Genomic DNA, 22,834 nt, shown 5'->3' with positions numbered 1-22,834 from the left:
CCAACTGTCTGATGAAGCTTCTCCTCCTGAGAGAGTTTAATTCTGCCTAGCTGCATGGGTTCCTCCAGAGCCTTGGATTCAGTTGGAGAAGAGATAAGAAGAAGTCGTTGAAAATGGAGGGCCAATTATGCCGTTTGCTGAGTGCCGTTGGTCTATAGTGCCCTTTCCTAAAAGTAGTGATCAATACAGCCAGCCAAGGAAATCAAGTCAGCCAATGTCGGTGGAACATCACGCCCGGCCAGTTCATCTTTGATTCTGCTTGATAAGCCTTGCCATAAAATGGCGGTGAGACTGTCCTCCTGCCAGTGCAGTTAAGAGGCAAGAGTGTGGAACTCTATGGCATATTCCCTGAGTGGTTGAGAACCCTGCGGATCCGGAGTATGTCTGCTACCAAAGAAGATGTTCGACCAGATTCCTCAAATATGAGTTTGAACTTCCAGAGGAAGTCAGAAAGGCTCTGGAGTACAGGATCATCATGCTCCATAAAGGAGATGCCCAGGCCAAAGTGGTACCACCCAGTAACGAAAGCAGGTAGGTCACTTTAGATTGGTCAGCAGGGAAGAGAGCAGCTTGTAGCTTGAAATGCATGTGGCATTGGTTATTAAACCGACAGCATTCCTTGGGAACCCACAGCATTCCTTGGGATCACCCATATATCGTGCAGGTTCAGAAAGTTGAGATAGCAGTCTCAAGCTAGCCAGAGGAGTCATGAAAGGGTGAGTCACTGGAAGAGGAACCAGTGCTGATGTTTAGGTGTCCATGCAGTGCGCTAGCTTCTCCTGGACAACAGTTACCTGGTTCAGCATGCCTTGCTGCTCTTGAGACACATTGGGCCAAGCCTGGTATAGTCTGAAGCAAGGTCAAGACTGCCAGGTCTATGGCCTCAGCAATCTGTAAGATTCATGGACCTTTGTTGCTGTGGGAAGGTTGGTTCAACCTACGGGGAGGACCCCATAGGTCCTAACCAACAACTGGCGGAGCTACACAGGAAAGAGATGAGTTTGGAGCTTCACCTATACTAACCCCTTTCCCCTTGGGTTGAGCCCTCAGTTTCCAGGGACTGGCAGGTCTTAAAAGAGTTTCTTACAAGCTGATTCAATAAAATGTGTGGGAGAGCCAGTGCTCCGAGTTAAGCGCCTGCACTCCCGATGCACGCCCAGGCACCTCTCCTGAGCACGTGATTCTCTATTCAAATTAGGCCACATGCTAATAAGGAGGTGCTAGGGACACTAGCGCGTCCCTAGCACTTCCTTATTAGCAGAAGCGGCAGCTGTCAGCAGGTCCGACAATCAACGCTTAATTTTATGGGCGTTGGTTTTCGAACCCGCCGACAGCCATGGGTTCGGAAAATGGATGCCGGCAAAATTGAGCATCTGTTTTCGAACCCATCGACCGTCAGGCAGATTTTGTTTGGGGGGGGGATTTTTTTATTTTTGGTGCCTCTGACTTAATATCGCTATGATATTATGTTGGAGGATGTACAGAAAAGCAGTTTTTTCTGCTTTTTTGTACACTTTTCCCGGTGCTTTCTGGGGCAGGCGTTAATATCTGAGAGTAAAATGTGCGGCTTGGCCACACATTTTACTTTCAGTATTCCGGGGTAATAACTAATAGGCTCATCAGCATGCATTTGCTTGTGATGAATGCTATTAGTTTCAGGGGGGTTGGCCGCATGTTTTCCACGCACTATTATCCCTTACAGTATAAGGGGTAATAATAGTGCGTCTAAAACGCACAGCCAAACGGGGGCTAAACGTGTGCTTGGCCGAGTGCACCGTTCTGTATCGGCCTGTTAGGAAGCAATGGAAGCGAAGGTCCAGAGTCAGCCTAAGGTCAATGGCAGGTAAGGAGGATCAGGGTCCAAGCTAGGGTCGAATCCAGAAGTCAGTCCGAAGGCAAGCATAGAAAGCAAGGAGGAGGACTGATATGGCAGGGCAGGAAGGAAGGTCAGAGCTGGATAAGAATAAGGTGGAGAGATGAGGCAGGCTGGGTTTGAAAAGAAGAGGCAGACTGGGGACTATGCAGCAATTCACACTATAGGGAATGTAGAGACGAAGAGAGGATGTCCAGGGAAGCCCTATATAGGGCTGAGGCACAGAGTCATTGAAAGGCGCCTCGGGCACTTTCCTGCTGTAGGCCCCTTAAGTAGCATGCAGTCTGGCACGCGCATGCCTAGAATGGCCCCAAGGGGCAGAGGTGGAGGCGGCGTCCCAAGCAGCAGGTAGAGAGTTGGGTTGCCTCTCGCCACAAAAGTCAGGACAGTGGCAGGCTTGCCCGCAAGCTGCAAAATGTAACAATCTCATTAGAACCAGAAAAATCCTACCGAAGCCCAATTGTTAAATCTCAGTCTCCCAGCCTGTGTCCTTGTCCCCTTGGGTGGAGATCCTGCGGAGGGTCTCCATAATCTTGATCCTTCTTCCTGAATTTCAGTGGTCTGTGTCTTCTCAGAAGGAAAAGTCTGTGGAGAATGGGTAACTGGCTGTCCCAGCTCTGTTTTCCAGTGAGGGGGGGGGGATCAAAAAACCTCCCCACAAACAAAATGGAAATACCTTCTTATTTTCAAAACTCTCTCTGTGGCTGATGCTACGCTGTCACTGTGCTCGCCTCTTCTAGGGAGTAGAAAGGAGCTCACAGATCTCCAGCCCTTGTCTTTTGGGCCTGGGAGGTTGCCTTCTCCAAAAGGGTTCAAGTTTTAAACAACAGTCCCAATCTCAAAAACAGGATAAGTTCCAGCTGTCAAAAATCCCCCATGCTAGATAGTGCTGTCACTGGTGCTTAACGCACCTCCCCCCACCCAGGGAGTAGAGAGATGGCTCACGGGTCTTCAACCTCTGGTCCCGGGATTGGGGATGACCCTCTCCAAGGAAACCAAATGGCTCACGGGTCTTCAACCTCTGGTCCCGGGATTGGGGATGACCCTCTCCAAGGAAACCAAAGTTTTCCCCAGAATGAAAATCTAAAAGGAGCCCAGTAAAAATTTATCTCTCATCCAAAAATAAAGTGGGATCTCTCAGACAGGGAGTGTACAGAGGGGAACCTTCTCTACCAGAATCTAAATTGGGCTAGGGGCCCAACTTAGAAGGGGAATAGAAAGGAGCTCCTTGCCTCTCCAAAGGCTTAACTAAAAATGACCACCCTGAACTTACTGATCACCTCACTAAGTAACCTGAGACAACCAATCTCAGCTTTCCAGGTTGGGAGGGCCTGAAAAGGAATGGAAATCTCACTAGGCTGTGTTTCTTGATAAAGGATCTAGGGCCATCTGGTGGTGCATCAGGGGGGTCTGACACATCTCTAACTTGGCTTGCAACTCGTATGAAGGAATGTTTTAATTCCTACCCACTAATGTCACATGCATGAAAACTAGAGGCTGTTTTACAATGGCATTTCATTCTATAGTCCCTGCTAGAACAATTCCTTATGACCTTCGTTCAGTTTTAGCTAAAATGTTTCTTCTCTTTTTTTTTTTTTAAACCTAGTATCGTGTTTGTATGCTGGTATATCCAAAAGCAGACATCTGATCAACCCCCCTCCAGTGAAAGAGAGGCCATCAATAGTAACGCTCTGTAGAATAAATGTAGAGCAGGAAGCAGTTTCAGGTTTTATTTCATACTCTGCATTATGTGAGCACACATTTTCCACTTAAGATTGAGCGTAGCCTTGAAGTAGTAACACAGGTTAATCATTCAAAGTTTTGTTTAAAACCTGCTGTAGAGGGACAGGCGTGGCATGTGACACCCAGGCTGCTGTTTTCCTCCATGTTAAATAAGAAAATAAAAGTGGTGCTTCAATAGGGATTTTTTTTAGTACTTTTCAATTTTGACCCTATTAGAAATGATCTCATCTGTATCGGATCAAGATCATTTTCAATAGGATGAAGCCAGACCCTTGGTTCTACGGGCCCTTGAGGTTAAACCTGAACGGCGAATTTTCATGGATGTTCTAATGCCTCTTGACAGATTGAACGAGCCCTCAAATGCTTTTTTTTTAGCTGAATTGAAAAGTGATTTGAAAAAGGCAAATTGGGTTTTCTTTTGAGAGACAGAAAGCTTTCTACTGACTCTTACACAGACTGCCTGGAGAGGGTGTGGAGGATGGAGGCTTTCTGTGGCCATTGGGCTTCCTTCTCCCCCAACAATGCTGCTGCAGACCCTGGGTGGAGTTGACTGCCTGCCCTGAGGAAAGGCTGAGTTCTCTCCAGGCCCAGTCTGGCTACAGATTGTGCACAAATAAACAGCAGGGTGCAAAACACTGAGTGCAGGGTCTGGCTGCCCATCCCAATTTAGGCCTTCTACCGAGAGATTGCAGTCCCTGCAGGAGCTCAGTCTGTGGAGCAAGGAAGGAGGGAGAGGGGGTAGGTCCAGCTGCTGAGAGAAAGAGCTGTTCCAGATGCTGTAAATTAATCTGGATTTCATCTGCTTGACAATCCCGTTCTTTCTATTTTTATTTGTGTTTTAACTGAAGTCTGAACTTTACGAAAGATGCAAAGATTAAAGCCTTGCTCCTGACAATTGGCATTACTGCTCATAAATTTTCAAAATTGTTCCAATTCATCCCCTTTCTATGCCTCTTACCATGTGTCCAACATATACGCACATATTTTCCTGCTTTAGAAATTCTTGTTTGAAATATTTTCCATAATAATCTGGGACATAATGTACTACACAGAGGAGGGGGTGCTTCAGGGGCCCCCCCGATGCGGTGCAGTTTCCTGGCACAGAATATTATCTCTGCTACAGAGAAGGCATAGAGAAGGGCTGAGGTGGAACGCTACGAGATTCAGTGAGAAAGCCATGTCTGAGTTGCTGCTGCCGCCCCTTTATGGCACTGCCTTGGGCTGAGCAACATAGAATTAATCAGTTAGCGATCCTGGAGTTGCCTGTGAAGGTCAGGGAACTGGGGCTTCTGGTGAGTACCAACCTGGATGAGATATACTTCCCCCCTCCCATGCAGAACTTAGCATGCTCTCTTGTTTCCAGCATTCAACAAAAAAGCAGGAAGGGAGAGGTCACCTTCCCACTTCCTTCCTGAATCAGGGACATAGAGGTCACACACTCAGGTCTGGATCTGTTAGCATTCTTACAGTGCAGATTTTCTATTTCATGTCTTCAGATGTCTCCTGAGACTCCCTACAGTTGAATTATGGTCTAGAATTGTTCTCCAGACCCAAATGGTAAAAGTGAGATCAAGATTGTAGTTCTAGGGACCCTTTGGATCTGTATGAACCTGTTCTGAAGCTCCCTGGCGCATTGTTGAAGAAAGCATCCCATGCAGGGCAACCTGGCTTCTAGCTGCAGTCTAGTGAAACAAACCAGTATACCAGCCAATCAGTTTTGAATCTCAGCTCTAGCACTTGTCCTTTGAGGCTCCCCTCAATACCTCAACTCAACTTGAGTCTCTCCCTATGTCCTCACACCCTCTTCTATCCAAATATTGTGGCTCCAGCACCAACTCTAGGAAGGTCATTTCCAGAGAAAGGGCAACAGGGCTGGAGAGCTGCAGCACTTCTCTATCCTGGGGGAGGGAGCAGGGTAGGACTCTCACAGCTCCTGCCCCCAAACGGACTCCTTCAGTCCTGTATCAGTGAAAAAGGTTGACTACTCTCTGAACTTAACAGCTTGGATCTTGGGTTTCTTCCCTGCATTCCAGAAAAATTAGTTCTGGTCAACTACACACTCTCCTCCCTCCTTCTCCCTCCTCCCTGCTTCCTCTCTCTCTCTCTCTCTCTTAAGTTCAGCCAAGGCTCCAGCGCTGGCAAACTGCAGAGCGCCGGAGAGAAATCAGCTCCTCGGAATGCTGGAGAATGGCGTTTTCTCATCCTTTGCTTTCTACAGCACCGTTCTGATCCTGAAAATGTACGCGGTCGCCATTGTGACAGGGCAGCTGCGGCTCCGCAGGAAGGTGAGCAGTCACAACGCCACTATCCCCCCCCAGCCCAGGTTTATAAGGAGTTTTTGGACTTCAGGCGAAAGGAGACATTGTACAGGGATGAGCTGGGGAAACGCTGCCGTGGTTCAGAAAAGCAAGAGATCAGACAATGTTCACCAAGCAGGAAACTTTATTATTTTGGCAAATGCAATTTTCACGTTGCATGTGGAAAATTAAACAGTTTACGCATGTGGGAGGCTGGGCCATTTCTCTTTCTTTTTTTTGGGGGGGGGGGGGGGAGGCAGAAATGAGACACTGGGACAGAAAGCCGGAGGCAGACTTGAAGTTGATTTTCCATTTTATCGCTGGAGCTTTAAGCGGATAACGATTAAAATAACAGAGCAGAGTCACAAAACTAGTACAAACTATAACCACCTATACAATACGTGGAGACAGAGGGACAGAGAGCTACAGGCAGAAAGACAGAGAAAAGAGACAGCCCTGAGTACTGCAAAGCTTAGAGAATCTTTTGGAAAACAGACTTTCCCAGGAGTGTCTGTCTTGACTAGATTGTAAGCTGCAGGGAGTAGGGACTGTCCAATGTGTATCTCTGCAGTGCTGCATACATCTGGTTTGTGCTATACAAATCAGGATAATAATATAGGAGCAGAGGACATGTGCTCTTGAAATCTCTTTCCCATATTAGAAAGATGTCCAAGGCACTGCGTATCTAGGGTTGCCAACTGGCTCCAGATTTTCAGGACAGGTTGATCCAGTCCTGGTTTTACCCCATTGCATACAGGGACTTATTCTGATTTACCTATGAATTCCCTAAGAAAATCAAGACTATAAGTACCTGCATGCAGGGGGAGTAAAACCAGGACTGGATCAACCTGTCTTGAAAATCTGGAGCCAGTAGGCAATCCTGTGCATATCCTGGACAGGTGGTAGCACATAGATAACTGTCCCGGTCATTTGCGGTCACAAGAGCACTGATCTTGCTGCTCACATCTCTTATGTTCGGCACAAAGGACACCCATCTTTCTTTCTTGTAGCTCAGGCTTGGGTGAAGGAGAAACAAATCCAGACTGTGGAGTGCCGAGATACAGCATAGTGAGAAAAAAAAGCATCCACATCCACTCCAGAGTCTCCCTTCCCTCCACCTCAGGCCTGTGCTTGTTCTTCACACAGCACCCAGGGGCCAGACAGTACTATGGGCAACCCATGTAACATTACCCTGACAATAAAGTTACCTCAATCAGTACTCTGGATTGGGCCAGCACTTAGGATCAGACAGCAAAATTTACTAACTTGCAGGAATATAACAGTGGCCTGCTTTTAAAAACATTTAAATAGTTGTATGGAGGTTTGTGAAACTTTAGACCTTGTGTAAAGTAATGGGAAATCAATATAAGAAAAAAAAAATTAAAGTGTAAATGAAAATCACTGTTTTGGGTCATATTATTAAATTTTAATATAAAAGTCCACTATTTCAACCTAGTGCTTTGGGCATAAAGCAAAGAGAGATCAGGTATGACTGTGGCTACTCATCCACTGGGTTCAATCAGCCCTGGGTAGCCCCTACCTGGTTCAGAAAGCCCTGGGCCCGCCTCCCCTACCTGTGGATACAGATACCCCAAGAGTGAGGGTGGGGAGAGAGTCGCTCCCACTTGGAAATGCTGAGTAAACTCTGAACTGATATTTTTAGGCTTTTATAAACCCTGAAGATGCCATACGACACGGAGGGTTACAGTTCTACCGAGAGGATCCAGAAGTGGAACGATATCGAAGGTGCGTGCCCCTGTAATTCTCTCCCAGAAGAGCTCCACAGAGTGCATGTAATCGGGCTGATCCAGGCCTGGTGTTCTTTAATCCTCTGTATACTCTGTATACTCTGTATACTCATATTTAGCTTTATATATACTCTGTATACTCTGTATACTCTGTATACTCATATTTAGCTTTATATATATATAAATAAGAAACAGGGCAAGAAGATTCCGGATGCTGGAGGTTGGGTCAGCATGACTCAGAAAGCAGCCTAGTATCAGGGGATGTGGGTCTGAAGACTGTACTTTGGTGACATTATGAGAGTTGTGTGGGGGTCAGTGGAAATATTCTATTAGAGCAGAGCTTCGCCAACCTGTGCTGGTAACCCCCTCAGCCAATCAGCTTTTCAGATTATCCACCATTAATATGCATGAGGGAAATGTAAATACATTGGAAACCCAATATATGTTTATCAGATTTCTGAAGCACTGCTCAAGGAGATCACCCATAGCAGTGTATAGGTTTCCTGCATATTCATTGTGGATATCCGGAAAACTCCTAGATCTTGTTCCTTTAACAGTTCCCATTTCTTGTCCTAGCCGATAAGTGGTCAATAAAGTTTTTGCACCCTAGATGCACGATTTTACACCTTTTTTTTGGTGTGCAGTGAAGCTCTGCTTCCAGTTCTAGTTTTGACACTGTGTATAGTACAGTATTCTTGGGGGAATAATCTTGGTCCCTGCGGGAATGCTCTCCTGGAGTCGGTAGAGAATCACAATCATTCCTTCATTGAGAGGGAACAGCTTGTGTGGAAGCTGACTCAGAAAGGAAACATTTGCAATAAAATGGTGAATGAATTGAAATAGCGAAGCTCCTTATAAGGAGTCTGGATCTGTGAGAGCCTCGGTCTCCAGGAAGGAACACGACCCTGCAGACTGGCAGAGAGGGGGGACACAGAACTGAGATAGGGGTCTGATGGGGGAGAGGGGAGCTGGGCCATATATGGGTTCTCTCCTGTCCTTGCTGAGCCCTGGGAGAGGGACCCAGTTGGGTTCAGTTAGTGTTTTCTCACTGATGTACTAGAGAGACATTATGAAAGCAGCAGTCTGCAAGCTGAGAAGTCAAATAATACATTCCGGGTGTGGGTAGATTTACAGTTTATTGTTTAACAGAAAATCTTTGAAATGTAAGCAAAGGGATTTGGTCTGAGCCCTTCGCACCACCAGTGAAAGTAGAAAGCACTCTTGGTGTCTGACATGAATCTTCCTACCCAGAGAGAGAGGTGATCTCCAGAATGAATTCTGGCTTCTCTCTCTTGGCTAAATTTTTTGGTACGCAGGACAAAAGGATTAATTTAGCAAAGGCAGGAAATGACATTCATATATGGCCCACACATCAGACGTAGCAGATTTAGGGCTTTGATTTTAGGTTTTAACCAGTAAACACTGATTACTGGATAAACACAAAAAAAAAAAAATTCTTTTCCCTTAGTCCACCTCCCCTTGCCTGCCTTGGATCCTCCACTCTAGTTATTGTGCCTTTTCTGTGCTGAAGACTCCTTAGCTGATCAAACGTATGTATTTAATTCTACCAGAAAAGGTACCCAGGAATAGTACCTGCTCAGAAACAACACTGAATCATTGACTTTTGTACTCTCAAAACATCCCTAATTACCTGGAAATAAATACTTAACATTTACAACTTATAAATATTTAAGAATCAAAGCCCTCAATATATTATACACTGGAGACAGATATGCAGTGGTGGTCAATGGTGCCCACACTGATGGTTAAAGTGACTACTGTGGTTTTCCAGGGCTCAATGCTAGGACCAGTTCTTCCCAATATCTTTATTAGTGATATAGCAGAGGGACGTGAGGAGAAAATATACTTGTTTGTAGATGGTACAAAAATCTGTAACTGAGCAGACATGCCAGAAGAGGTGAAATAAAATGAAAGGGGACTTGAAAAACTAGGAGAGCAGTCAAGAATTTGGAAGCTGCGCTTCAGTGCATAGAAATCTTCAATCGTGCAATGCTGGGGTGCAAAATTCCATTAGCCACTTACCAACGAGAAGGACAAGAACTGGAAACTGTTAAATGGGAAGGAGATCTAGGAATAATCATTGAAGTTCATGAATACAAACCAACAAACATACTTTAAAACGTCTGTATGCGAATGCCAGAAGTTTAAGACTGGTGATTTAGAATGTATGGCAATATGCGAGGATATAGACATTGTAGACATTTCAGAGATGTGATGGAAGGAGGATACCCAAAGGGACACTGTGATACCAGGGTCTAAATTATATTGATGTGACAGGGCGGATCGAATTGGTGGAGGGGTAGCAATATATATATAGGATCGCATAGCTTCAAGCATGATAAAAATCCTACAAGAAACAAAATGCACCATGGAATCCTTATGGACAGAAATCCCATGTGTGATGGGTAGGAGTTTGGCAGTGGGGGTCTACTACCATTCACCTAGCCAAGATGAAGAAACAGACTGAGAAGTGCTAGCAGAAATTAGAAAGGCAAATACATTTGGCAAAACCAATAACAATGGGAGATTTCAACTGCACCAGTATTGATTGGGTTAGTGTCTCATAGGGACATGCTAGAGAGATTAAGTTTCTTGATGCTGTAAATGATTCTTTCATGGAGCAATTTCTCCTAGAACTCAAGAGAGGGAGCCACTTTAGATTTAATCCTCAGTGGAACACATTACCTGGTACAAAGAGGTACATGGTGGGACCACGAAGCAATGCAATCAATTAAATTTGATGTAGTCATTGTAGGGAGCACGTTAATTAAAACTCCTGCAGTAGCATATAACTTTATAAAGGGAGACTGTAAAGAATGAGGAAATTAGTCAGACAAAAACCTAAATAAGTAAAAGGAGCAACTGCAAAGGTTAAAAGTTTGCATAAGGTGTGGACTTTGTTTAAAAATACCATGTTGGCACCTACAATACCTGAATGTAATTCCCTTTGAAGTGTTTGAAAGGTGGAATATAAATAAATTGGATTGATTGGATTGGGAGAGCAGCCCAGATAAAATGTATTCTGTGTGTAAAAAAACGGTCAAAGGAAGACCAAATGACTACCAGCATGGTTTATGGTGAGATGAAAGAGGCAATTAAAGCCAAAAGGGTACCTTTCAAAAACAGAAAATAGGAAAGAGCATAAATACTGGCAAGTTAGATGAAAAACGCTAGTAAGACAGACCAAGAGAAAATTTGAGAAGGAGCTTGCTATAGAAGTAAAAACTAATAATAAAAATGTTTTCAAGTATATTTGAAGCAAAGAGCCTTTGAGGAGTCAGCTGAGCCATGATTAGATGATCAAGGGGTATAAAAGGATTGCTCAGGGTGGACAAGGAAATAGCAGAAAAACTGACTGAATTCTTTGCCTGTGTCTTTACTGAGGAGAATATTGGGAACATCCCCACGCTGGAAACGTTCTTTGATGGTGGTGATTCTGAGCAACTAAACAAATCTCTGGGATAATGGAAAATGTAATAGATCAGATTGACAAACCAAAGCATAATAAATCACTAGGACCAGATGGTATCCCTCCCCGAGTCCTGAAAAAATTCAAACATGAAATTTCAAACTTGTATTAATATGTCACCTATCATTTAAAACAGCAAACTACCTGAAGACTGGAAAGTGGTTAATGTAATGCTGATTTTTAAAAAGGGCTCCAGGGTCATTTGGAAACTACAAACTGGTGAGCTTGACATTGATGCCAGGAAAAATGGTAGAAGCTATTATTAAAAACAAAACTACTGGCTACATAGACAGACATGGCTTAACGGGGAATAGTCAACATGATATTAGCAAAAGGAAATCTTGCCTTACAAATCTATTAAACATTTTGAAGGTCTAAATAAATATGTAGATAAAGGTGAGCCAGTTGATACAGTGTATTTCAGTTTTCAGAAGGCATTCGACAAAGTCCTCCACAAGACATGCCACAAGAAATTAAAAAGTCATGGGATAGGAGGCAGTGTTTTATTGTGAATTGGTGAATGGTTAAAAGTTGGAAACAGAGGGTGAGACTAAGTGGTCAGTTTTCCAAATGAAGAAAGATTATTAGTGGGGTACCATAGGGATTGGTACAGGGATCCTGAGACGGATTTAGTATTTTGGCACCTCTAGGCTCTGTTGGTGCTGTCATTCCCTTCTCACTTCAATGTTGGACAACAGGGAGCAGAAGTTCTAAGACACGGTCCCCTATTTTCTCATGGCAGCTCAGGGATAGATTCTGTGGCATAAATGTAAAAATTCTGAAGCAAATTGGCAAACATTCTATCTTTTGTATCGCATTATAAAAATAAATGTGTTTAATACTATAATTATTAGTATAATTAATTTTGTTTTTATTGGTGAAGAAACATGATCTCAAGTATCGGCACAGGGAGGAGACCGCAGCGATGGAAAGAGGAAAGGAGAATCAGGAATGGGGTGAGGAGAAAGGGGAAGGCACGTGAGAAGGAAAGAAGACTAGGGATGGGGGAGAGTAAGAATCTGGAAAGGGGGAGAGGAGGGAAAGGAGGAAGTAGGAAGGTTTGGGGACTGGGTTCCAGGATCTGGGGGATAGAATCCAAGATCAAGGGAGGGAGGATTTGACTTGCACTGGGTGGGGAGGAGAGGAAGGAGGTGTCCCTATCATACTCTGGTCCTCCGCCTCCTTGCATCTCCTCTCTAACATCCTACCCAACATGACACACACACTCACACACACATACTCACCCCTGTCCTTGCTCCCCTCTCTCTCACACACAGACATCTACTACCCAGCTGTTCCCCCCTCATCCTACAGCCTCTCTTCCCACCTCCAGTTATCTCTTCTCAGCTCCTCCTAATCTCCCTAAAATGATCCCCCTGTGCTCTGTCTGTTCCAGGCTTGCTCCCTTCCCTCTCCTGTTCCCTGATGCTGCCTGGAGGGGCGGGGCTGCATCGGCAAACAGAGTGATGTTCTCTGAATGAGATTCAGCACAGCTGAAAAGCAGTAAATCTTCAGCCAGCCTGCTGGCCCCCACCCCGATTTTTGCCACCCTAGGCACAGGCCCAGTGAGCCTGTTGACAAATCCAGGCCTGCTGGGATCTATGCTCATAAATAATCTGCAAAAGGGAACTAGTGAGATCAAATTTGCAGATGTCACATTATTCAAAGTTGTTAAAACAGCAGAAACTTGTGAGCTACTGCAGACTTAGATTTAATGTGGAAAAGTGAAAAGTGATGGACATAGGGAAAATCACTCCAATTACAGATACATAATGCTGGTTCTGTATTAGGAGTCACCACCCAGAAAAAGGACCAAAGAGTCTTTGCGGGCAATACATTTAAATTCTCGGCTCAGTGTGCGATGGAGGTCAAAAAAGCAATAGAATGTTATCAATGATCCAAAACGAAATGGAGAATAAAGCAGAAAATATCATATTGCCTCTGTATCAATCCACAGTGCAACCACAAACTGGCTAAAAGACAGGAAACAGAGAGTAGGATTAAATGGACAATTTTCTCAGTGGAAGGGAGTGGGCAGTGGAGTGCCTCAGGGATCTGTACTGGGACCCATGCTTTTCAATATACTGTATTTATAAATGATCTGGAAAGGAATACGACAAGTGAGGTAATCAAATTTGCAGATGGTACAAAATTGTTCAGAGTAGTTAAATCACAAGCAGATTGTGATAAATTGCAGGAAGACCTTGTGAGGCTGGAAAATTGGGCATCTAAATAGCAGATGAAATTTAATGTGGACAAGTGCAAGGTGATGCATATAGGGAAAAATAACCCATGCTATAGTTACACAATGTCAGGTTCCATATTAGGTGCTACCACCCAAGAAAGAGATCTAGGCATCATAATGGATAGCACATTGAAATCGTCGGTTCAGTGTGCTGCGGCAGTCAAAAAAGCAAACAGAATGTTGGGAATTATTAGAAAGGGAATGGTGAATAAAACGGAAAATGTTATAATGCCTCTGTATCGCTCCATGGTGAGACCGCACCTTGAATATTGTGTACAATTCTGGTTGCCGCATCTCAAAAAAGATATAATTGCAATGGAGAAGGTACAGAGAAGGGCTACCAAAATGATAAAGGGAATGGAACAGCTCCCCTATGAGGAAAGACTGAAGAGGTTAGGACATTTCAGCTTGGAGAAGAGATGGCTGAGGGGGGATATGATAGAGGTATTTAAAATCATGAGAGTTCTAGAATGGGTAGATGTGAATCGTTTTTTTACTCTTTCGGATAATAGAAAGACTAGGGGGCACTCCATGAAGTTAGCATGTGGCACATTTAAAACTAATCGGAGAAAGTTATTTTTCACTCAACGCACAATTAAACTCTGGAATTTGTTGCCAGAGGATGTGGTTAATGCAGTTAGTATAGCTGTGTTTAAAAAAGGATTGGATAAGTTCTTGGACGAGAAGTCCATTACCTGCTATTAATTAAGTTGACTTAGATAATAACCACTGCTATTACTAGCAACAGTAACATGGAATAGACTTAGTTTTTGTTAGTGTTCGTGGACCCTTGGTCTGGTTAGGACAGAGGATGGAGTGCTCGTAGACTCGGAGCAAGCTGAGACACTGGACTACGGTGGAGCCCTATGCAACCAAGGACTCGGTACCCCGTGGGAGGACGGACGACGTTGGACTCTGGGAATTGAAGAGTCTTCACCCTGGAGACCGGCACTCCCCCAGGAGGAGCCCTTAGGAGTCCAGCTGCTGGGACTTTTGGAGATTCACCCTGGAAGCCGAAGTCCCCCCAGGAGAAGCCCGTAGGGACTCGGCCGCTGGGACCTAGGCGACTCCTGAAGGTTGAAGATGGTCTGGACGCAGGCGCCTCCTGCAGGTCGTGGGTTCCAGATGGCTGGTGCCTCCAGCAGGTCGTAGGTAGTTTTTGAAGAGAATCCAAAGGCTGGTCCAGGAGTCGGAGTCCAAAGAGCGTTCCGCAGCCAGTCCAGGGGTCGGTGTCAGAGAGCGGACCAAAGCCAGTCCAGGGGTCGGAGTCCAGAGAGCGGTCCAAAGCCAGACCAGGGGTCGGAGTCCAAAGAGCGGTCCAAAGCCAGTCCAGGGGTCGGAGTCCAGAAGTGCAGTCCAAAGCCAATCCAGGGGTCAGAGTCCAGAAGAGTCAATCCAGCAAGGAGGGCAGAGCAGAAGCGGGACGAAGAACCGGAACCAAGGATGAAGCGGAGAGGAGTCAGGAGCCAAGCCGGGTCGGAATGAAGACAATCAGGAACGCAGCAACAACAACCAGAGACCAGGAACCTTGTTGCAAGGCACTGGAGTGACCTAGATGCAGGGTACTTATACCCTGAAAGCATCTGATGTCATCCACAGCTGCACAGAGGATTTTCCCGCGCTGGCCCCTTTAAGGGGAGCTCCTCCCCGTGCGCGTCAGGGGTTGGAGCCAGTCGCGCCGAGCCGTCGGCATCTCTCCCGAGGAGGGAGAGATGCACTGGAGGGCCTGCAGGTCCGAGGAAGCGTCGAAACGGCCCGGGCCGCCCCCGAGGTAGGTGGAGGAACCGGGGCACGGCCCGGGACCGTAACAGTTTTTGGGCACTTGCCAGGTTCTTATGGCCTGGATTGGCCACTGTTGGAAACAGGATGCTGGGCTTGATGGACCCTTGGTCTGACCCAGTATGGCATGTTCTTATGCACACCTTGAGTTGCCCCATCTCAAAATAGACATAGTGTAACTAGAAAAGGGGCAGAGAAGTTCAACAAATTTGATAAAAGGGTTGAAATATCTCTCCTACAATGAGAGGCTACACAGATTAGGGCTCTTCAGCTTTGAAAACAGATGGTTGAGAGGGGACATGATAGAAGTTTATAAAAAAAATCATGAGTGGGATGGAATGGGTAATAAAGGAAGGTTAACATAAGAACATAAGAAATTGCCATGCTGGGTCAGACCAAGGGTCCATCAAGCCCAGCATCCTGTTTCCAACAGAGGCCAAACCTAGCAATTACCCAAACACTAAGAAGATCCCATGCTACTGAAGCAATTAAAAGCAGTGGCTATTCCCTAAGTAAGCTTGATTAATAGCCGTTAATGAACTTCTCCTCCAAGAACTTATCCAAACCTTTTTTGAACCCAGCTACACTAACTGCACTAACCACATTCTCTAGCAACAAATTCCAGAGCTTTATTGTGCGTTGAGTGAAAAAGAATTTTCTACGATTAGTCTTAAATGTGCTACTTAACTAACTAATTAAGCTAGATATTTCACTTAGATGCAGTTCCAACACTGCTCTCTACATTAATGGCGGGGGTGGAAGGGAAATAGAACCAAAAGGTTACTAAGGGCCAAGAGTAACAGATAAGTAAGAGAAAAAAAAAAAAAAAAGAGTGCGAAAGCTTGCTGGGCAGACTGGATGGGCCGTTTGTTCTTCTTCTGCCGTCATTTCTATGTTTCTATGTTTACTTGCTAACTTCATGGAATGCCCCCTAGTCCTTCTATAATTCAAAAGTGTAAATAACCGATTCACATCTACTCGTTCAAGACCTCTCATGTTCTTAAAGACCTCTATCATATCCCCCCTCAGCCATCTCTTCTCCAAGCTGAACAGCCCTAACCTCTTCAGCAGGTTAGGGCTGTTCCTCATAGGGCAGCTGTTCCATCCCCTTTATCATTTTGGTTGCCCTTTTCTGTACCTTCTCCATCGTAACTATATCTTTTTTGAGATGCGGCGACCAGACTTGTACACAATATTCAAGGTGTGGTCTCACCATGGAGCGATATAGAGACATTATGACATTTTCCGTTTTATTAACCATTCCCATCCTAATAATTCCTAACATTCTGTTTCCTTTTTTGACTGCTGCAGCACACTGAGCCGACGATTTTAAAGTATTATCCACTATGATGCCTAGATCTTTTTCCTGGGTGGTAGCTCCTAATATGGAACCTAACATCATGTAACTACATCAAGGGTTATTTTTCCCTATATAACACCTTGCACGTGTCCACATTAAATTTCATCTGCCATTTGGATGCCCAATCTTCCAGTCTTGCAAGGTCCTCCTGTAATGTTGCACAATCCGCTTGTGATTTAACTACTCTGAATAATTTTGTATCACCTGCAAATTTGATAACCTCACTCATTGTATTCCTTTCCAGATCATTTATATATATATTGAAAAGCACCGGTCCAAGTACAGATCCCTGAGGCATTCCACTGTTTACCCTTTTCCACTGAGAAAATTGACCATTTAATCTTACTCTCTGTTTCCTGTCTTTTAACCAGTTTGTAATCCACGAAAGGATATTGCCTCCTATCCCGTGACTTTTTAGTTTTCTTAGAAGCCTCTCATGAGGGACTTTGTCAAACGCCTTCTGAAAATCCAAATACACTACATCTACTGGTTCACCTTTATCCATATGTTTATTAACCCCTTCAAAAAAATGAAGCAGATTTGTTAGGCAACACTTCCCTTGGGTAAATCCATGTTGACTGTGTTCCATTAAACCATGTCTTTCTATATGCTGTACAATTTTGATCTTGAGAATAGTTTCCACTATTTTTCCTGGCACTGAATTCAGGCTCACTGGTCTATAGTTACCCGGATCGCCCCTGGAGCCTTTTTTAAATATTAGGGTTACATTGGCCACCCTCCAGTCTTCACCTTTTCAAATAATACTAAAACAAGGGAATGTTCCATTTAACTAACAAGCAGCAGCTTCAAAACAGATGATAGAAAGGTGAAATTTATAGTTACCCGTTAATTTCCTTTCATTTAGTCCTATTAGACTAGTCCATACATGTGGGATGCATCCTCCGGCCAGCAGATGGAGGCAGAGACAAAAATGCAAGAGCTGACTTTGCTCTCTATAAAAGATCTGGTGCTACTTCAGTTCCTCAGTATGCTATGCTGGAGATAGAAAACAACTAGGAGCCATTGTTAGTTCTGGTTCACCAATTACCATTATAACAAGAATCTACTATCATTTATTGGGTACTAGGCCTGGGACCCAAATACCAAACCCAAGTTTGCACTCAGGGCTGCCGCATTCATTATGGAAAATCTTGCACTTGCCATTGGCTCTCCTGAGTGTAAGGTTCCCCTGGAACTAAAAGAGAGAAGAAGAAAAAAGACATTATACACAAGAATAATTTTATAATCAAACCACAAAAGACAAGGATTGAGGATGCCATTTGCTCCCCTCTCCCTGGGCTGTGTTTCTTGTTTGGCAACAGGCTCTCTTTTTGCTAAGTCTATCTATATGTCTTCCTCTATCTATAGGCATCTATGCGACTATAATTATTTATCTATATATTTGTATATATTCCTATCTATAAGTGCACTCACCCCATTTTGGTTTTTGACCGCTGTTCTCCTCTCGGGATGAGTCCTGGACTGGTCTGTTAAAGGAAAGAAAATTAATGGGCAAGTATAAATTTCACTTTCCTTCACGTCCTACAGACCAGTCCATACATGTGGGATGTACCAGAGCAGACTCTATTCTGGGTGGAAGTTACTTAGACTTGCTTCCAAGATTCTCGTATTAAATGCTGTGTCTTTTATTTAACTTAACCCAAATTGATCCCTAGCATTCTGTAAAAATATACTGAGATTCCTTTGTAGTTGCCATGGTATTCAACTTTGCTCTCTCCTCGTAGTTTTTGTTAGTGGATTTTTTTCTAGACTGCAGCTATTTTCTTTTCTTTATATTACGGTAGTTGTATTTCTTTTCCTTTTTCTTCTTCTTTCTGATGTCTGCCAGCCGCATGGTGGGCCTTAGTCACTGTGCACTCTGGCAGAGTCTATTCCTATCCCTTATTAAAAAAAAAAAAAATACAGCACCTGCAGCTTAGTATCTGTGTCCTCTCCTTGACTCTGTCTGTTTTTGTACCTTTGTCAGGTGCTGGCAGGACTGACTGAATGCAGTCCGTGGGTGATCCATGTAGGCCGCTGAGCCTGGGGACTCGCCTGAGTTCTACCCGGGCAGGAGTTCCATGTCGTTTCACCCATCGATTGGCATTGATGAACATTCAGACATTGCGGTATTTCTGGTATATCTTAGTGTATACCTGCAGGGGAAAAGACACTACTTTTCCCCCATATTTTCACCATGTTCTGGCCAATACTACCTTTAGCTTTTCTCACTTCACTAGGTTGCCTAAAGTGTCTTCCTGCTAACCTGAACTATCCTGTAGGCAGGATGGATAGCCCTGCCGTTGACAGAGTGCAGTGTGGGTGAGCTTCAGGCCTAACGTATCTTCCTGCTCAGGGGTTTGGGCTAGCTATCCCATTCAGGGATTACCTGACATTACCTGAAACTTGTGATGCTGTCCTGCTGGTCAGCTATGTCTGGTGCTTTGGTATGTAGAGTCTGTCATAGGCCCTGCCGTTTTTGCTGATTATTCTTCCAAGCTGTATGTTTAAGTAAGAATGTGAACCCTGGGCTGAGATGAGAGGAGCCCTGTGGGCTTCACCGCCAGCAGGCGCAGTCTCAGTGGTGTGGGACACAGCTAGAAGAGGAGTCTTTATTGTAAGGAAGGAAAAAGTAATGTCCACAGAATGGAGGTATAGTATTACAGTCCTGGGCAATGGGAATTACCCAGAGTGAGAGCAGAGCTGAGAAGATCTGGTAGTGGCCCATGGAGCGGGGTATGCCAAGGAAGTCTGTACAGTAGATGTTGATTAACTTGGTAGTGATGCTGGAACCCGGAAGTGGCTCCTGTAGATGTTGTATATGAATTCTGTAGAGCAGGAAAAGCTGAATGGCTTCTACTGAGGAAGGACGGTAGTGGCTCGAGGGTCGGGGTACACCGCGAGGAATCCACAACGCAGTCTGTACAGTAGAGGTCAGTAGAGGTACTTACAGTAGATGGTTCTTGGAGAGAGATAGAGACCTGAGGTGCAGGTCTAGTCACAGTCAGGCAGGAAGGCCCTCCGAGGAGCGGATAGCCTCAAACGCAGGGGAGCCCCCGAGGAGCGGGTACTCAGAGCATCCGGATGTCAAGACCAAGTCAGGAACAGGAAGTCCTTGAATGTGGAGAATACAGCAAGATGGAACTCCTTGCTAACTTGAGGAAGGCAAGGGCTGGTCAGATTAAATATACTAGCAGGTTGATGTCATCGGGCGGGGACGCCCCCGAGATTCCTGCCATGACGTGTTCAAATGAGGCCATTGCGCAACACAACATTATAAAGAAAGGCTTAATACCCTTAAAATACTTTATGGTAAAGGAGGAAGAAAGATTCAAATATTTATCAGGCTTCAATAAAGCAGAAAAGAAGGCATTTTCCTTAAGGAAGAAATTCGTGAAAAAGCGATCATGATATGAAACTGGAGGGAGGAAGGCTCAGAAGAAATATATTCCTTTCTGAGGTTGTGGAAGATAACTGCAGTAGGCTACCAGTGGAGGTGGAAGAAACCAGAATCATGACAAAGTTGACACAGGCTTGGAACTCATACAGAATGGTGGGGTTAAGACCAGAGGTGGAGAAGGTAGGTAAAAAATATTGGGATTGGTGGGGAGGGTCCTTGGTATTGGAATAGGTGTGGAGACTTCTCTCTTCTTCTACTTGGAACATCATAGGGGCAAAAAGAGGAGATGACAAAGCTGACTAGCCCCGAGCGGCTGTGAGCTATGTCAACCAACATGCTGAGCAGGGGGAGATGGATGGTTTCCTAGTATGGGCAACAGGTTCTCTAGGATAGATCACAAAGCACAAATGCCATTCATAGCAATTTCCTTCTAATTTGGGAGCTGAAGTGTAGCTCCTCCATAGCTGGGGCTAAAAACATGTCTGTTTTATTTTGTGCAGGAAGCTTACCCATGAGTCTAAAGCAGTAAATATTGCTTAAGAAAACAGAAAGGGGATGCACCATTCTATATCTACAGTCAGAGGCTGAGAGGCAGGACTAGATCCCGGGGAGCTTCTGATACAGACCTGAGGTTATTTGTTTAGGGTCTGCTCAGAGAGGATGTGCTCAGCTTTAGAGAAGCCCTGGAAGGACTTTCATGCTCTTCCAATGTTTACATCTCTACCCAGAGATTATATCCGCTCCCCTTCACCCCCACCTCCCCATGCAGCACCATCTTAATGCCACACCATATGGATTTCTCTCTATGTCCTTTGAGTTCTGCCTACAGATGTCTGTGCCGTGTTCCTGCTTTATGTGTATCATTTGTGACATCTGCATAGGGTTCTGATAAAGATCTTCTGTTCAGCTTTCCATGCTGTATTCATGCTTTCCAACTCTAGTGTGACACTTACATGATGTCTGAAATCCCCAATCCATACCCCCCCCCCTCCAAAAGAACAAAATAAAAATAAATTACACAGACATAAAGTTTGAAAACTATGTTCTTTATATTATGCAAAATAAATGTACATTATTTAATAGGCAAATATGTGCAACTGGGGGATGTGATTTAGGAGAAGAGAATGGATCCAAGATTAGAGACACAGCCTGAGGGCTGTTACCCCAGTGGAGTGTGATTCAGGAGCTGCAGCCCAGGATTTGTGATTTGGCAACTGTATCCCAGGGCAATGATTTGGGGGATGATTCCATTACTTGGGGGGAAAGGGTGTGATTGGGTGAAAGAGTCTGTGATGCAGGGCCTATATAGGCGGTTGGAGGGAAGGGCTGTAACCGAGAGGGGCTTTCTGAGTTTTGGGGGGTAAGTCTTAACAACATTTGTTTCTATTGTAGAGCTCATCGCAATGACATGGAGAACATTTACCCCTTTCTCTTCCTGGGGGCAATCTACTCCCTGCTGGACCCCCACCCCACCATGGCTCGCATCCACTTCCGTGTCTTCTGTGTGGGGCGCCTTGTGCACACTGTAGCCTACCTGCTGCCACTGAGAGCACCGGTGAGGTCCCTGGCGTACAGTATTGCACAGCTGCCTTGCTTCTCCATGGCCATTCAGATTCTCTGTGCTCTCATCTCTTACTGGTGATCAGAAAGCAGTAGCTGCAATATGAGAGGGACCTTTTCCCATGGGAAAGCCACGGACCCCAGAGTCCCTATAGCTAGACCCCCCCCCCCCTGCTGTTCCCTTCCAGGTTTCATAGCTGGCCAGGGTGATGTCCAATCTGTAGAGCTCGTCCCTCTGTGATGTGATGGCCAGAGAAGAAGAGCTTGGATTGGCTCTTGTAGTCAGAGCTACAGCTCTTTGAATGTAAGGGAAGGTTAAAAACAGAATCAGACAAAAAACACCCAAGGTGTGAGTCATTTGAGGAACGCTGGTTATCATGTGTAAAGGTCAGCTAATGGCAGCACACCAGTATCCCCATGTTAGTAAAGTGAGCATGATGGCTTATCAGGTGCTTCTTAAGAGAGGCCATTCTCTCTATCCAGATAGGAAATGGTTTCCCAAGATCAGGGGTGGATCTGGGATGGTGGGGTGTATGACAAATTGTAGTACAATCAATCTGAGAATTTATGGATTTAGAACAAGGACATCTTGATCCCAGAATAGAAATCACTGTAAAATGAGAGCAGACATGGTCCAGATGTACAGGGACTTCCTCTTGCCTGTGTTCAGCAGCAGTATTCCAGTTCTTCCACAGACAATCCCAGAGTCTGTTCATCGCTGCCTCTTTCAGCCAATCTGTAAGTCTGACTATGACCCAGCATCAGGGATCAGAGGAAATCACCTGCATCTGATAGCTGGAAGTCCAGGCCTGCCATTCCTCAACCCATCACAGACTGCGCTCGGCTCCCAGCTCTCAATTGCTTTCTCCTGGTGCAACATGTTATTCATTTTGTTCTCGTGCATAAAGCAGCTGACCTGGGACTTTTTTCTTTTCTTGTCCTTATATTTTGTTTCTTATATTTGCCCACTTTTTTATTTTTTTTTAATAAAAGCTGTCCATCTTTTATTACAAAAAATGACCTTCTGACTTCTGTCTTCAGATGTCTGTGCTGTGTTCCTGCTTTATATAGGTATCAATGTAACATCTGCACAGTGTTCAGGTAAAGATCTGCTTTTCAGCTGTTTGTACTGTATTCATGCTTTCCATCTGTTAGTGTGACACCTGCATGATACCTGAGATCCCCCATCCGTAAAACCCTCAAAAGAACAAAATAAATTACACAGACGCAAGGACAAGTTTGAAAACTATGAGGTCCATATTCAAAAGCATTTAGCTGGCTAACTCAGAAGTTAAAACACACACAAAAAAAAAAAGAGCCAAAAAATTGCCAAAAACAA

The 22,834-nt window shown here is 44.7% G+C and overlaps 1 protein-coding gene across 1 annotated transcript; it reads left to right on the top strand.

Annotated features, from left to right (window-relative positions):
• The first annotated feature begins 5,646 nt into the window (after positions 1-5,646).
• Positions 5,647-22,834, top strand: PTGES (prostaglandin E synthase). The gene is made up of 3 exons (XM_029612939.1): positions 5,647-5,901; positions 7,577-7,659; positions 21,328-22,834. The coding sequence occupies exons 1-3, from the start codon at positions 5,794-5,796 to the stop codon at positions 21,575-21,577; spliced, it is 441 nt and encodes a 146-aa protein (XP_029468799.1). The 5' UTR covers positions 5,647-5,793; the 3' UTR covers positions 21,578-22,834.

The sequence above is a fragment of the Rhinatrema bivittatum genome, chromosome 8 (assembly GCF_901001135.1).
Source record: "Rhinatrema bivittatum chromosome 8, aRhiBiv1.1, whole genome shotgun sequence".
Lineage (NCBI taxonomy): Eukaryota > Metazoa > Chordata > Amphibia > Gymnophiona > Rhinatrematidae > Rhinatrema > Rhinatrema bivittatum.
This window is presented reverse-complemented; position numbering and strand designations above follow the sequence as displayed.